At 36.3% G+C, this 16,242-nt stretch overlaps 1 protein-coding gene across 1 annotated transcript in view; it reads left to right on the forward strand.

The window, feature by feature from the left end:
• The first annotated feature begins 584 nt into the window (after positions 1-584).
• Positions 585-16,242, forward strand: part of LOC123880303 (dynein axonemal heavy chain 5) — a 39,272-nt gene continuing 23,614 nt past the window's right edge. Inside the window, exons 1-17 of the mRNA XM_045928343.1 lie at positions 585-685; positions 6,647-6,784; positions 7,457-7,728; positions 8,393-8,577; positions 8,714-8,874; positions 8,967-9,083; positions 9,205-9,486; positions 9,668-9,992; positions 10,526-10,749; positions 11,259-11,406; positions 11,706-11,887; positions 12,586-12,789; positions 12,989-13,262; positions 13,490-13,544; positions 14,207-14,346; positions 14,869-15,017; positions 15,416-15,545. Coding sequence (XP_045784299.1) covers positions 662-685; positions 6,647-6,784; positions 7,457-7,728; positions 8,393-8,577; positions 8,714-8,874; positions 8,967-9,083; positions 9,205-9,486; positions 9,668-9,992; positions 10,526-10,749; positions 11,259-11,406; positions 11,706-11,887; positions 12,586-12,789; positions 12,989-13,262; positions 13,490-13,544; positions 14,207-14,346; positions 14,869-15,017; positions 15,416-15,545 — 3,010 coding nt within the window. The 5' untranslated portion in view covers positions 585-661. The remainder of the gene's footprint in view (positions 686-6,646; positions 6,785-7,456; positions 7,729-8,392; positions 8,578-8,713; positions 8,875-8,966; positions 9,084-9,204; positions 9,487-9,667; positions 9,993-10,525; positions 10,750-11,258; positions 11,407-11,705; positions 11,888-12,585; positions 12,790-12,988; positions 13,263-13,489; positions 13,545-14,206; positions 14,347-14,868; positions 15,018-15,415; positions 15,546-16,242) is intronic.

Consider the following 16,242-nt stretch of genomic DNA (forward strand, 5'->3'; position numbering starts at 1 on the left):
GCAAATTAATGTGTTACACTTCCGTGCTATGAGGAAAGCATGTAAACTGTTGATACTGCACCTACAAGTATGTCTCTATCTGGTCGTTTCGGATTGGTGATCCATCTGACTATGAGAGTAAGGGAATAGAGAGAGTGTGTATATCTATGATATCTCCTGCGTAGTTGGCCGATTCTCAGTTAGGATTATCCTTTATTAGGTACTGGGAAAGTTATATATATGAATAAGTAATAGTAACTTTTCAACTCACCATTTTAAATCAAAAAAGATTGAAAATACCAAATAGATACATACATTAGAACCCACATATTTCACTATCAACTATTAAAGAATAATTTTAAATGTTAGGGACCTAAATGTAATGTAGGTCGGTCAATCTACTTCTCTATTGGAACAAAAATTGTCCCATTGTTTTCCACGCAACCCCTGCGCTGAGCGAATATGTAAAATACCTTTATTTTTATGGACTCGATAGCGAACAATCGAACATACTCTGCTATTGAAATGACACGAATCAACTTACTACCTAGTCAGTCAAAAAATATTATTGCAAGCTACTCGACATGTGCGTTTTGCTAAGATAGGATTAATATTTGATCATCTTGAAAGTGACGGTTTTTATGGTTCTCCTGTGACACCCTAATTCAAATGAAATTGTAAAATGGCTGATTTAGAAGTTGTTCAGGTATTCTTCATTATTTTATTAGAAACTAGATGATAACAGCGAATTCAACCACGTGCATTTTGGGTTTTAAAAATCCCGCAGGAACTCTTTGATTTTCCGGGATACAAAGAAGCCTATACCCGTTCCCAGGATTATGCTATCTTTGTACTATTTCGTCCAAATCTGTTTAACAGATGGGTCACGAAAAGGTAGAGACACACAAGAACAAGGGCAGACATACTTTTGTATTTATTTATAATATAAGTTTAAAAGTAATGGATCATGTTTAGATAGAGATTGGTTTAATAAAATAAGTCGCAAGCGAATTAAACGAATATAAAAGGTAAATATATAAGGTAAATCTAACTAAGTACCTACATCTTATTTGCCTGGTAGTAGGTACTTAGTAGGTACGTTTTTGGAGTTTTTACTTTGGTTACAAAATGAGAAACCCGTAAATAAACTCGAAATTTTGTGTACACCTCCTCAACACTCCACTTCAACTACACTTAAAACACCAATTAACCAAAACAAAATACCATTCAAATATAAAGTCATTTTCAAAAAAGTCGTCGCGAGTGCCCTAAATTTTTTACTGGGCGAGGAGCAATTTATACATGGATTTGAAAGATCGTAAGATTTTTTAATTGAAAACGAAAACTTTTCACTGGCACCACTAAAAAGCCATTAAACAAAATAAGACGAATAATTAACTATTGAAGGATATTAAAAAATGGTATAAAAGCTTGTACCTAATGATATCAATGTAAGTATAATATTTTTTCTCCATAAAACATTTGTCATTGCCAATTGATCTAGTTAAAAAATGTGTTACAAATACCTAAGGATTATTTCGATCAAATTAAAAAGAAAAACAGATTCGCATTCATTGTATCTGTTTTATTTTCGTTCGCGTGTTCGCGTATCTGTTTTATTTTCGCGTATTTTGTTTAGTGTTCCTGGCAATTAGTTTTGTAAAACTTATAAGAAATCAAGCGTCGGGCATGCCCTATTTTAATGTCTGGGTCTGATTTCGTTTTTGCTTTCATTATTATGAGTAAGCGGTGTTTCTGTAAAATTCAAGAAATATTTCACGCTTGCTTCGAAATCACATGAATGCTATTGAAATAGACCCAAACGTACCGCCCTTCTAGCCTGGACAGTAGAAAGTGTAACGTCGCTTATAAACGAATCTACTTATTCCTCGTCTTAAGTGAATTATTGGGATGGTCATTTGTGTTTTATTTTGTAGCGAAATTTTTATATCAAGGGGCGCGAGGCAAGTCATTTGCCTAGGGCGCCTAGATTGCTCGGGCTGGCGCTGATCATAGCTAGCTTTGTACTACTAGCTGTAGTTTTCATGAAAGTTTTTACGACATTCGTGATAAACTCCACTACGGAGACACGGTAGGTAGATCTTATCTTTCAACATGTGAGCATAAAAATGGGTTGTCTACTTTGCGTGCAAAGTAGCGTTTGTTTGTGGTTAGTTTGCCGAATTCTTTTCCACGTAGGTATATCTACTTTTTTATTTTAAGCATGAAGGTGCCTTTTTTATGCTTTTATTGTTCAGAAAGCCGTCAAATAGACACCAGCTCTTTTAGTGAGAACTCATGAGTAAAAGTGAAATATATTTATTTCATAGAGATTATTTTGTTCAACACTGAGCTTTTTCACCTGATTGGTTGAAGATGGATATATCATTAGTTGGAAGGGTGATCAGTAATTTTGTGAGTATTGTATTGAACTATTTACTTCGTAAGTAGGTACATGAAGTTAAATTATCAAATAATGGTTAAAAGGTCTTTAGGTACGGACTGCTGTGATTTACTGTTTTCTTATATGACAATTAAAAGCAAGCTTAATTTTCTGCTCCTAGTGGGAAAAACCGGAACATTGTGAAATCCCCCCGAATCAACATTTTATAGAATCCATAAGCGTTCCCTTGTTGTTTATGCATTATTTCATATGGATACTCAGTATCTAACCACTTGTAGGTGATCTTTTAAATAACGCTCAGTTCTTCCAATTCCAGTCATGTAAATTACAAATACATAATCTTATAATACTTAATACATTAATATAAAATACAACAAGTGTAAATTAAAAATTTATAACACCCCCGACAAGTGAAGGTTACAGTAACTAGAAAAAAGCTGATAACTTTCTAACGGCTGAACCGATTTTCTTGGATGATAGCTAAGAACACTCTCGATCAAACCACCTTTCAAACAAAAAAACTAAATTAAAATCGGTTCATTCGTTTAGGCGCTACGATGCCACAGACAGATACACAGCTACACAGATACACAGATACAAAGATACCCAGATACACACGTCAAACTTATAACACCCCTCTTTTTGGGTCGGGGGTTAAAAAGTACAAATTAAAATATGAATACTATGCTAAATAAAAATTCTCACAACACACAATTTTAAAATATTAATAGTACATTTAAAAAAGACGAACCAAGTCATTTTATTTAATTTATATTTATAAACAGGTATAACATTCTTGTTCCTCATGCTTTCTTATCTAGATTTGTATGAATTCGTCTAGATATAAGATACATATATTTGAAAAACCCTTCCACTAACTTTTATTATTGGTAACCTTGTGATTTGAAATGGAAACTCATTTGTGGTATGTTCATTTAAATATCATGCCATTAAAGATTATTAAAATTCTTTTCATCAGATGAGAGAAGGTTGGCTATTCGGGGTTATAGCCACCATACAACCCACCTGTGTATCCTGAGGATCATCGGTGGTATTAATAAGTGGGATAAATAGCGGATAACATCAGGCGGGCCGCAGGGAGCCGCTGGATTCAGGCGATTGCGCCGCCTGAATCCAGCGGCTCCCAACCGTGGCATGTGGCAGTTTCTACAAGAAACCTATGTCTAGCAATGGATGTTTATCGGTTGATGATGATGATATGGAATAGCAGATAATGGATATAAGCATTTTATTGCCCGTTCTCAGTCTGAGAAGAGACTAATTTTATTAAAACTATTTTTATTTCAATATACCTACTAATACTGCATAACGTAGGCCGATACAGACATCTAACCCACCCAACCCATTGCTGTCCACTACTGAGCACGGGTCTCTCCTCAGAATGAGAAGGGTTAAAAGGCTATAGACTGACCACGCTGAGCCAGTACTTCACACACCTTTGAGAATTCTCTGGCATGTTGGTTTTGCTCACGATGTTTTCCTTCATTGTTAAAGGAAGTGATATTTAGTTGCTTAAAACACACACAACTCCGAATAGTTAGAGGAACTTCTGACCTGCTATATCGGAGGCACGCGTCTTAACTACTAGGCACTTCTCCTAAAGTTGTTAGAATTAAAATCATAAAAATTCCACACCAACTAGCTCGTATTTAGCGCCATGGAACTATATCTATAGCCATATAACTAATCAGCTTAGCTTATTCTAGCCCCACCGGTAATGTTCACGAAATTAGCAAGTCACATTTTTATCCGACCGTAATTTGATTTTTTACGCGCTAATTGACACGTTTTCTAGACGCGTAGGTACAAATTATAGCAGATTTGGTGTTGCGTGCCAATGCCAACATTTGTGTAAAGCAAGTGATACGCCGTACCACCCCCCTCCCCTTTAAAATAACACCTCTATTTGTCCCTTTAATTTGCATATTATAACTATTGTCTAAAACAGTCTTTGTCGCCGACAGTTAGCTGGAGATCGCTCGCAAGGATTGTCATTTCATAACAAATGATTGCAAAATACTTTGATAGTTTATTTGTCGTCGTGAGGAACTGGTGTGAAATATTTGCACGCGAACACCTAAATATGACACCCCTCTAGATGGCTTCGATACCTTTCTTCCATAGTCAATAGACAATGGAACACGTTTATTTATCTGTTATAAAAAGAAAGATAATGTAACTTTACAAAGTAAACCTATAGAGAGTTATAATTGTTGTTTAAAAAACAAAGTAGGACGATGTTTGTGTGCGGCATTAAACCGGGTTCTAGTGAGGAAGAGGAAGAGGAAGATGCGAAGGATGTACTTCAGGTCTGCTAGAAATGATGTATAAATTAACTAAAATGTACATAAGAGTGTAAATAATTTTTTGGTAGTAAACTAGGTTGGTAATAAAATGCAAAATCAGACGTACCTACCCATTTTCAAATTAGGCTCTTATTTAATGTTTTCAGATATGCTGATTAATGAACTTTTTAAAAGTTGTTATTAAATAATATCGGGCAGTTAATATAATATAAATAAAGTTAACAGGATGTCGTTTTAGGATGCATAGCAAGCCATTAGCCACTGCACTAGATTTCGTCAATATCGGTTCAACGGATGGGCCGTGAAAAGCTAGCAGAAAGACTTATAGACAGACTAACAGACACACTTTCGCATTAGTGATATTAGTATAGATATGGATTATTATAGGTAGTGTAAGGTTATTTTTAAAAATTGATTTGAGTTGTCAAAAATAATATAAAATTATTAATTTATCTAATGCAGGTAGTTTGGTAAAATCGATATTTGGCTCATTCGATGTCATACAATCTGTTGCTAGGAGGCCAACAAGATTGAACTTGCATAAATACGGGTGTTTTGAAGGTTTTAGTTCAGTCTCCTTCCGAGATTCGGAGCGATATCGCATATTTTCGGTATTTGGATTGTGAACTGAATAATTAGATGTTGTGATAGCAATCACGCTCTAATTAAATTATTTATTTTGGCATTAGTTTGTTTAGATTAAAACTCTCGGATAACCTTGCACATTAAACTTGTGTTTTTTTTTGTGTTGGTTTTGGAGAGGACATTCCAATAATTCGATAAAAATATTTAAATAATACCTGCTTTTCTGAGTGACGCCAATAATTCAGAAGCGGGATGTGTCTCACGTTGTCTTAATTTCGCTTTGGTATCTTTTTGTAAACAACCCACATTTGATTAAAATTTTTATTGAGTTTGATTTGGTGATTAAAATTTTTAGTTTTTTTTTAATAATTTAATCTTTTGTGAATTGGAAAGTAATTTGCAATGAGTGGTTCAGATTTTGTATACATCGAATGAGAAGTTAGTCGTTTGGATTTATTGTTGACTTGATATTAAAACTGAGAGTTCGGCAGTTCAGGGGTAGGTTTTAATGATTTGACGGAGGGCAGGATAGCCCATGATTTGGATTTGACTTAGGGCAAGGAAGCCCGCGACTGACATGACAAGATTATTTAGAAACACGAGGGCGTGTTAAATTCAGGACGGCCGAACTGTAAGGTTATTTTTAAAAATTGATTTGAGTTGTCAAAAATAATATAAAATTATTAATTTATCTAATGCAGGTAGTTTGGTAAAATCGATATTTGGCTCATTCGATGTCATACAATCTGTTGCTAGGAGGCCAACAAGATTGAACTTGCATAAATACGGGTGTTTTGAAGGTTTTAGTTCAGTCTCCTTCCGAGATTCGGAGCGATATCGCATATTTTCGGTATTTGGATTGTGAACTGAATAATTAGATGTTGTGATAGCAATCACGCTCTAATTAAATTATTTATTTTGGCATTAGTTTGTTTAGATTAAAACTCTCGGATAACCTTGCACATTAAACTTGTGTTTTTTTTTGTGTTGGTTTTGGAGAGGACATTCCAATAATTCGATAAAAATATTTAAATAATACCTGCTTTTCTGAGTGACGCCAATAGTAGGTATGCCCGCAATAAAAAAAAGAATAAAATTTGGTTATACGACTCTTGAGCTGTACAGATATGAGATATGTATCAGAGTATTTTTTTTATTTTAAATTGCCACCTTGGATTTTAGTCTAAATTCTACAAAGGTGAATTTAGTTTTGAAGATATATAGTCTCTACCAATCCACAAACAACATTACACATTACAACATAATTATTTGTAATGGTCCGTGGCGTCGGAGTTGTATACGTATAAGTGTACAAGCATTGTGTGTTATAATTATACTTCTTTGTTTATAGAAAAGACGAGAAGAATGCGAGCGAAAAGCAAGGCGAGGGGAGATGGACCCCCGGCTGGAGTTCACCTTCCAACTCCTGATCGACGGTACCGGCCTCCCCCGACATGCGATCATGGACCATGTATTCGAAGGGAATATGGTACGATTTCAGAGTTCATTATGTTACAGATTATAAAAACTGTATTGAGGACGGTAGTCTGATAGCCTCTAATAATAATAACGTCCTCCAGACTGGATTTCGGCCACGGCAGATTAACCAGCTGGAGATATTATAGTGCACAAGTTGGTGTGCAAACACAGACACACTCTCTATTCCCTCATTCTCATAGCCCATCCGGATGGAAATTCAACACGACAGGAGAGAGATCAGGCGCAGGACCGGTTTTATGTGCACCCCAAGGAATGGTGGTTACACACCGCTAATTTAAAAAAATCCAATAAGTACCTATTTTTTAGCCCGTTCTGGAAATCGAATCCAGGTCTCTTCATCCGCAATCAAACATGCTAACCATTAGACCAACGAAGCAGTTAGATAGTCTTTACTGTTTATTTTACTCATGTATTCCGGCTTAGCCAAGCTAAATCTGGATAAAGCTGTTTTCTGCCAACCAAATCATAAATAGATATGAGAAGGTTTCGGGTTGCATGCAATTGAATCAGACGAGTATTTTGCCTGCTCTTGGCAGAATTTGTCTTCGAACCGATCGTACTTACAGCCACTACAAATAAATTTGACTACCTATTCATAAGTAGGTACATTCCAAGTAGACGGCCCACTTGCTGTAAAATATACTATGATTTTGATTTGTAGCTGGATGATATCAATCAATTGTTCCTCCCGCATATGAGGAATAAATTGCTCTGGTACTACCAAGACGTTCAAGAGGTGGAACAACGACCTCAGCCAGAAGGGACTAAATCGAGACAGCAAGGCCAGGGAAAACAACCACCTCCCCTCATAACCGTGAAGAGGAAACTCTTTCTATCCGACGGTTGGGACGTAAAGTTTACGGGAGTGTGCATTTATATGTTTCGTATAAATGTAAGCAAACAGTTGCCGGAAGAGGGATTTCATAAGGATTTGTACGTCTCACTTTTTTTTAATTTAGAGCCTTAGAGGTAGTTTTTTAAGGTTATACTTCTCCATACAAATATATCATGCCAATTATTCTATTATTTGTTATCCTAGATCTAAAACGAAGCCAATTATAGATTTTCTTTATTATTTATGCCCGACAGCAATATATACATTAAAACTAAATTTATTTGGAAAGTTATGACCCTTAAAATTTCTATATTTTGGACCAAATTTTAAGGCAACTTCATATATAAAAACCTCGTAAAAACAACAAAATTATCAATACTTAGCACCTAATTATTTGAAATGTGAATTGGCTTGTTAAAATATTTATTAGTTTCAAAATAATCACGTATTTGTTAAAACATCGTCAACTACCGTACTTCAAGTATAGTGCAGTACAACTAAATATAATGAGATACGAAATAGGTCTGTTGATTTGGCGCAACGCACACCTGCAGAGTGGAGCGGAGCTAACGGACGCAGCGGCTTTTTAAAAACAGCCGAACTAAGAGCTTTGTATATTATTTTAGCTTAGCGGCAGCGTTTTGGACCTTGTACCGTACACCTGCTATGAAACGCTGCGCCTTAGCTCTACGCTATTCCGCAGGCAGGTGAGCGATTAGCCTAGCTTTTTACTAACAATGATGTGAGAGTGTCATTTTGTAGATTCTGCGGCATACTAAACGCAGAACGAGTGGGCCTGGTGACCGCTATCGAGCGAGTCATGGAACATGTCTACATGAGTGCACTGGCTCACCCTAGCACTGACGGCGATGAAGATGAAACACGTTTCCCTATCGTCAAAAATCAACTGCTACCCGGCTTGAGGTCCTTTTGCAGTGCCTTAAAAGGTTTGTAACAATGGTCCTGTTGAAGCAGAGCAGAGGCATACGATACGTGTTCAGGGGACCAATCAGATTATAATCATTACCTTCTCTAGTGACATCATTTTTGAAATCGGGAAGTTTATCATATTATTGTTGACAGTATGCGAAGAGGTGTGCAGTACAATCAACTTATTTGATGATGGGCAAGCACTCATGGCGAATCTAAACGATCAAGCCGAATTGAAGGAAATGATCAAAAACTCTAGCACTATCACCACTCTGGAGGAAAGAGTCAATGAATGGATTAAAAAGATAATGGAGGTGGGCATCGATAAAATATAGTTAATACGGTTACAATCATTTTTGGATTTTCTTTCCAAATAGAGCATGAGCATAGATTTTTAACTTTTTAGATACTGAGTGAAAGCGAACAGCTGAGAAGAGAAGTAGATTCCAGTGGGCCACAAGATGAACTGGAGTATTGGAAAAAGAGAGGAGCGCAGTTTTCTCAACTTGTCTCATATCTACAGGTATCTCTAAATATCTCTTTAATGTTTCTGTATAATAGTTAAGAGATTTTATGATATAGTTCCAATATATGACATGCTGTATATATGTATATAAGTAAGTATAGCTAACTTTTCTTTACAGAACGACGAGGTTCAACTGACTCTAACGTGCTTACAACTTGCTAACTCCAAAGTAATAAAGGTGTGGCGGGATACGGACCATAAGATTACTTTCTGTTACAATGAAGCGAAGGATAACGCTAAATTCATTCAAGCCATGGAGAAATGCTGTCACTCTTTATATTTGGACGACCCTGTTAAGATAAAAGATTCTATATTGAGTTTGCTTCAAACGGTCAGACTGATTCATAGCGTCTCGCAGTTTTACAATACATCTGAAAGAATATCGTCTTTAATGGTCAAAGTAAGTACCCACACACCTTTTAAAGAACAAGTGAATTTCAGAAACTTTCAACTCTCCAAATGCGTCGATCGATTGCAGGTGGCTGCAGCCGTGTTATCCCTCAAACTTTATCCCCTATCTTCCTTTAAAACTTAACTATTTACCGCTGATTAGGGATAATTTACTTCTCTACCTTTTTCAGATAACTAATCAAATGATTGAAACATGCAAACAGTATATAACGTGTCGTTTTAAAGAGACCATTTGGTCACAAGAACGTGACTTGGTGAGAGAAAAGTTGATACACTGCACGAACCTAAATAAAACTTACAGGGACATATACACTTTTGTGAAAAATCAACCCTTTCTACCTAATACAGAACAGTTTAGTTTTTCCGAGAACTACGTGTTCGGCAAATTCGATACGTTTTGCAAGAGGCTTAATAAAATAATAACCATGTTTGACTTGATGGATGATTACAATCATTTGTTCGAGAAGCGAATGGAGGGACTGCTTTTGGGTGAAGGTAAGGGATCAAAATTATCTAGTTGAACTTCTAGAACATATTTAAACTCCCTTGGAAAAAAAGTACCAGTCGAACTCGTACACGAAGGATTCCGTACCATCCTATAAAAAATCTCAAACCAGTATTATAAAAATTTATCGCTTCAACTGCGGGTACAACACTGCGACTTAATTACTATAGGACCATTTTGGTAAACTAATTATTTGGTTGTGGTCACAATTTTTTTTTGTGATGTACCTAACCACAAATTCACGGTTTTAAATTTTCTTTTCACTTTAAGACATTTTTATCTGCCTTTCATGATTATACGTTAGCGGGAAGTACTATAAAGGTTTTGATTCTGCCGAACTAACAGATACGACAGATAGATATACATAATATATCGAATTAGGGATCCTTTGGGTGCCTTTTTTCTTAAACAGCCGTAAAAAACCACTGAGCCACGTTACAAAAGCTGCTTTTTAGTAGAGCTGGCAATGAGTGATGATGGTGATATAGGTATAGACTATAGATAATTATAAATTAAATTGTAGATCTCGAAGATGCAATGCATTCTTTTAACGAAGCAAAGAAAGCAGTCACATCCTGTCAGTATGATTATCTCGACTATAGAAACGGTGAATTTGATAAAGACTATCAAGCTTTCGAAGAGAAAACGAATAATCTCAAGGAATCTATTGGGAATACCATTGAAGTAAACTTTTCTAGCGTGTGGGAGACGCCGCAGGGAATCAAGTTTCTTACTAGATTTGAAAAGGTCAGTTTGTAATTTTTTTGTATTGTTTAAAAAACAAGGTAGTACATAATAAATCAACCAGTATCTTGAAGTGTAGAGTAAAAGTTTTTAAAATTGAGTAAAAGGCCGCCATAAAAGTGCCAAAATAAAACCAAAAACCTTGGACAGTTAACATTTTCCGCAATTCTATTAAGAAGACGAGCCCTAGATTTAAATTATTACTATCTGATCTAAATTTAGTAAAAAGTACCGATAGCTTAAGGTATTCTACGAGGCTCAAAGGGAACGAATTCACATTTCCAATGTCGGTCACTCATTCATTTGGACTTCCTTAAAACTCAGACTTGTATCAATATTGCTTGACCAGAACAATCGATTGATACCTATGTGCTTTTGGAAAAAGGCCACATCACCTTTAATTCATGTAGAGTTAGTTAATGGCAAAATCTTAGGTATTTTTTACTATCTATACTTGGTTGTCACATAACGAAAATCTAGTGTATCGTACCTAATATTTTTTTAATTTACAGGTTAGCCAGAAAATACAAATAACAAAACTATGCGAGAAATATGATAGAGTTTTAAAGTACAGTGAAAAGGAAGTGGACAAAATAATGAAGATGTTCAAAAGGCAAAAAGACGATCCTCCATTACCTAGAAACTATTCGCCTGTTGCTGGTATGATATTGATGTTTGTTTTAAATGTTTTTGAAGGTAATAAATATTAAAAATCAAACTGACTAGACATTAGATAAAGGTCTTTATTGCAAGTTTATTGGCAAACAAAATATTACCTATTATTTATTTATTTTTGTACCAAGAAGAAAATGGATTCTTGTTATTTATTCTGCTGATTCTGAGAAAGGACTCATCTCAATAAGAGATCTGTATCAGTACCAGTGGGAATGGTAGAAGAATACAAGAAAGAAATAGAAGGAATTATGAAAAGTGCCATATACCAGGATTTTTTTTGGTAGGTCGCATAAAATGGGCGAGGTGCCTGATGTACAACATGACGGAGACCGTGGAGAGCGTGAGCGCGCACCCCGTGCTGCGCGCGCTGCCCACCGCTGGTGACATGATGCGCAAGTACTGCGCCACGCGCACGCTCATCCGTAACTACGAACAGACCATGCGCGCAGTGTGGATGAACCAAAACGTAATCATCAAGTCATTTTTCTTTTCTATGAATAGGATGATAACGTGATGAATAGCGTCATACATATATACCATTTGAATTTAGCATTAAGAGGGCTCTCTCCGTCACTCGTTTCATACAATCGTAGTTCCAATTTCATTTGAATATTAAGCAACCAAAGTCCATGAAATTTTGCAGACATATTCTAGAAACTAATATCTATGTCTGTGGTTTTCCAGATTTCTGTTAAAATATTCGGTTTCAAAGTTACGCGGTCTTTAAAATTTACATACAAATTTTTGAGCCCCTGTAATTTTAAAACTACATATTTTTAGAAAAATCTAAAACACCACAGACACAGATATTAGTTTCTAGAATATGTCTGCAAAATTTCATGGACTTTGGTTGCTTAATATTCAAATGAAATTGGAACTACGATTGTATGAAACGAGTGGAAACGAGTGACGGAGAGAGCCCTGTTAAGTACCTATACTTATTAAACACAAGAGCAGAAGCAGAGCATATACCCACGCGGTCCCCGCTTCTTTCTCATATTCATTTGGGGGCGATCATTGCTTTATGCCTATTGCATCTTTATATATCTATTTGGAATTTCAATGCGGTCAAGAAGTAGGTTCAATCATCTGCTGGTCTCAGGAGCTATCTCAGAAAAAGTGCTTTATTATTTTGGAAAAAGTTATCATTTATTTTTATTTCAGCTATGGGATGTAGATGACAGTCTAAACAATTCTCTACTGAAAATAGATGACTCCGGTCGGATTATTGTCAACTTGGATCATACGATCAAATTACTGATTAGGGAGTCGGACTGCCTTGTGAAAATGGGCCTGGAATTGCCCATCGTTTGTCACTCACTGTATGCAAAGAACAATTACTTCACACTTGTGAACGACTCCTTACAGGTCAGTATTGGAAGACAATTTTTTGTCTTTCAAGAATTGGTAGCAAATCTACAATTTATAAGTAATAAGTATTGAAAAAACGGCGAAGGGAAAATTCAAATCGACTTTTGTTATTACGCCTATTTTTAACAAAAGAAAACATTATACTACACGAACTAAAACCATTTGGAATTATTTTAAATAACATATTTATTTACAGTTTCTATTAGAAGATTATCTACGTACAGTCCGGCAAGTAAAACTCGAAGTGCGGCCGCTTCTTTTGCCTCAAGTGGTACGGCTTTCTTCCCTATTACTTCCCGGCCTCCGCACGGTGTTCTGGACGAGCGAGGATTGGAAGGAGTTCATTGACCGTGCTAACTCTGCTATAAAGAGCTTCGATGTGCTAGTGACTAGAGTACACGACATCTACACCAATAGGATCATTTATATGCTGTCGGGGATGCAAGAAGTCACTTTACTTTCTCTACCAGGTAGATATCTAAAGATGGCATTTCATCTTGTCACAATGGGTTTTTTCGAGCCCTCCATTTCCCCCAAAGGTGCCACCTTGATGCGTATAACGTAACGTAAACTAACTTTGTACCTTTCGACAAAATCGGTTAATCAGATGGGTCGTGAAAATTTAACAGACAGCCAGACACATTTTGCATTTATAATATTAAGTAAAGTATGGATAATATATTTGATTACATTTCAGAGGAAACCCCCTGGTCTGTGGATGAGTTTATAGAACATGTAGAAAGTGGTTGCCGGTAAGTATAAAATAAAAACCAGCCAAGTGCGAGTCGGACTCGCACACGAATGGTTCCGTACTATCGCACAACAAACAACTTTTAATTTTTTTTTTTAATTTTCAGTTTTAAATTTTGATAGATGTACACATTCTGTGAAAATTTCAATTCCTACCTATTATGGTTCACGAGATACAGCTCGCTGACACGGTCAGCACGGTGAGCATAACGGTCTGATGGACGGACTGACGGATGGACGTACAGCGGAGTCTTACTAATAGGGTTCCGTTGGCACCCTTCGGGTACGGAACCTTAAAAAACGACAAGCGCAAGTCAGACTCACACACGAAGGGTTCCTTACCATCATACAAAAATAACACATGAATTTTTTTTAATTTTCTTGGTGGCTATTGGAATTTATACTAAGTATGTATATATTTTGTTGTATAGTTATAGCGGTAATAGAATTACAAATTCTGTGAAATTTCAACTCCTTACCTAATACGGTTCACAAGATAGGTAAATCACGCTGACAGACAGACGGACGGACGGGTGGATGGACCGCGGAGGCTTATTAATAGCGTCCCGTTGGCAACGCAAAAAAGGACCCCTAATAAGTATTTTAGATTTGAGGGAAGGAAGTAGTGTTGTCAAAATCCAACAACATTAGTTTTTCCCCACAGAAGTGCGTGCGTAGAACTTAATAGAAAAAGTTTAATGGTGGAAGAAGCAGTAGAAGAAGTGCTGGATCTCGTAAAGAAGGCGGCCCAACAAGCCCAACCGATAGAGATCAATCCGGACTTTGAGTTTCTCATTGCAGATGGTATGTTTAAATTTTAAAACTATGAATACTTTCTTAGCCTAGTGTAGCTCTTCAAGTTTGCATTGACTGTGCATCATGATCAACCCATAGCCGGTTACACTACTGAGATTCGTTCTCATCTCACAATGAGCCTTAGCTTAGTTCGTAGCTAAATTCACACACCTTTGACAGCATTACAGAGAACTCTTAGGCATGTAGGTTAAAATATGAAAAAGGAGGTAAACTTTAATTAAGGTCACAATATTCACAAATACAATAAATATGTATTTAAATATAAAAATCACAAAACAAAAATATCATCCAAGTCACTGTAACGAGGCAGGGTCAGGATGCCCAGGACGCTGGCTGCGTTACCTCGTTGAATGGCCAGACTAATATGCTGACCAAGGTAACTGCCAGACCTCCGGTCACCCGTCGACTCCACAAGACGGGATGATAGGTTAAAATATTATAAACTTAAAAACATAAGTTAACGTTAACATCTCATATTTTTTTCTTATATTATTCTATTTATGATGATAGATGATGCTCAAATAACCAGCGCTGCAGTGTCGACTATGAACGAGTCGACTACCAGCGGCCAGCAAGACTGGTCCGCCGTGTGGGAATGTTTCGAAAGCCCACATCGGTTGCTATCCGTACCAGCTGGGGGGCTTTCTAAGGGCATGCAGGTTTGTTCCGCTTTTCATCGTCCTGTATTTCCGAATACAATGTAGTTCCCAAGGGTGTTCTAATCCGAAGGCTGCAACAGCTGTACTGCACCAGAAGCGTTTATCACAATATAAGATTTGGTTCTATAGTAAACATCTAAAAATGAGAAAGTAGTTGATTGTTTTTTTTAATAATAAAATAGCGAGCCAACGAGCATGCGGGTCACCTAATGTTAAGTGGTTACCGCCGCCCATGACCATTTGACCATTATGAGATTGTTGTAATAGTTACTTCATTATCAAAATATATAAAAATACTTACACTTTTTTTTTAATTGTAAATGTGAGGTACCATAATATAGCCACTTAACCTTCTACCCTAGTGGTTACAGACTTTACAAACAATGGTTTACTAACAGGAAATGGTTAAGAATGCAGTGAGCGAAATGCGACGCTACTACAGTCGGAAGGTCATCGATGTGCTGATAAAGGTCACTAGGCGCGCCCTGGATCTTATCATTAAGCAGTTCACACAGGACGAGTTTACGGGTAAGTCCCGAAAGGTAAATCTAGTACTTTTCCTTTTAGGTTTTGACGATCTCCCTAGCACATGGGTGACCGCTTTAGCCGTATTTGGAAAAGGAAGATCTTAAAAAGTGTGCTAAAGGGTTTTACTTAAATATTAGTTAGCATTATTATTCCATAAATTACTATATTTAGCATATATATTATATACAGACAGGTTTTATGGTATTTTTGCATTAGTTAATATCCTCTTTGTAACTTGGTATTTGTACGGAATTTGCATGCAGTGTTTACTTTTAAATGATTTAGCATAGTTGAGCATGTTGAAAAAACCAATGTATTTTATTATAGTTGTTTATGTTAAATCGCCAGTAAACCTTTAAATAAAAATAGAAATAAAATAAAATATTATGTAGTCAATTTTATCCGCAGATATATATAGATTTGCGGAAAAAATAGTAAGGTCGATCATTTTAACCCGCACTAGCACTAGGAGTACATGAACGTAAGGTAGTGTTCCGACTTTTAATGGGCGGTACCTTTCAAAGTATACATAGTTAGTATACCTACATAGTTAGTATTTTGAGGGGGAAAGTTATCTCGTTTTGCATTTTGTGATGATGCAGACAAGCAGTTGTATTCGAAACCTTTTGTCATGGGCGGTTAAACACAGCGATATGCGTATAAAAGCCGTCTAAAGTTTTCTGGCGTACCTAGCATT

The sequence above is a fragment of the Maniola jurtina genome, chromosome Z (assembly GCF_905333055.1).
Source record: "Maniola jurtina chromosome Z, ilManJurt1.1, whole genome shotgun sequence".
In the NCBI taxonomy this organism is placed as follows: Eukaryota; Metazoa; Arthropoda; class Insecta; order Lepidoptera; family Nymphalidae; genus Maniola; species Maniola jurtina.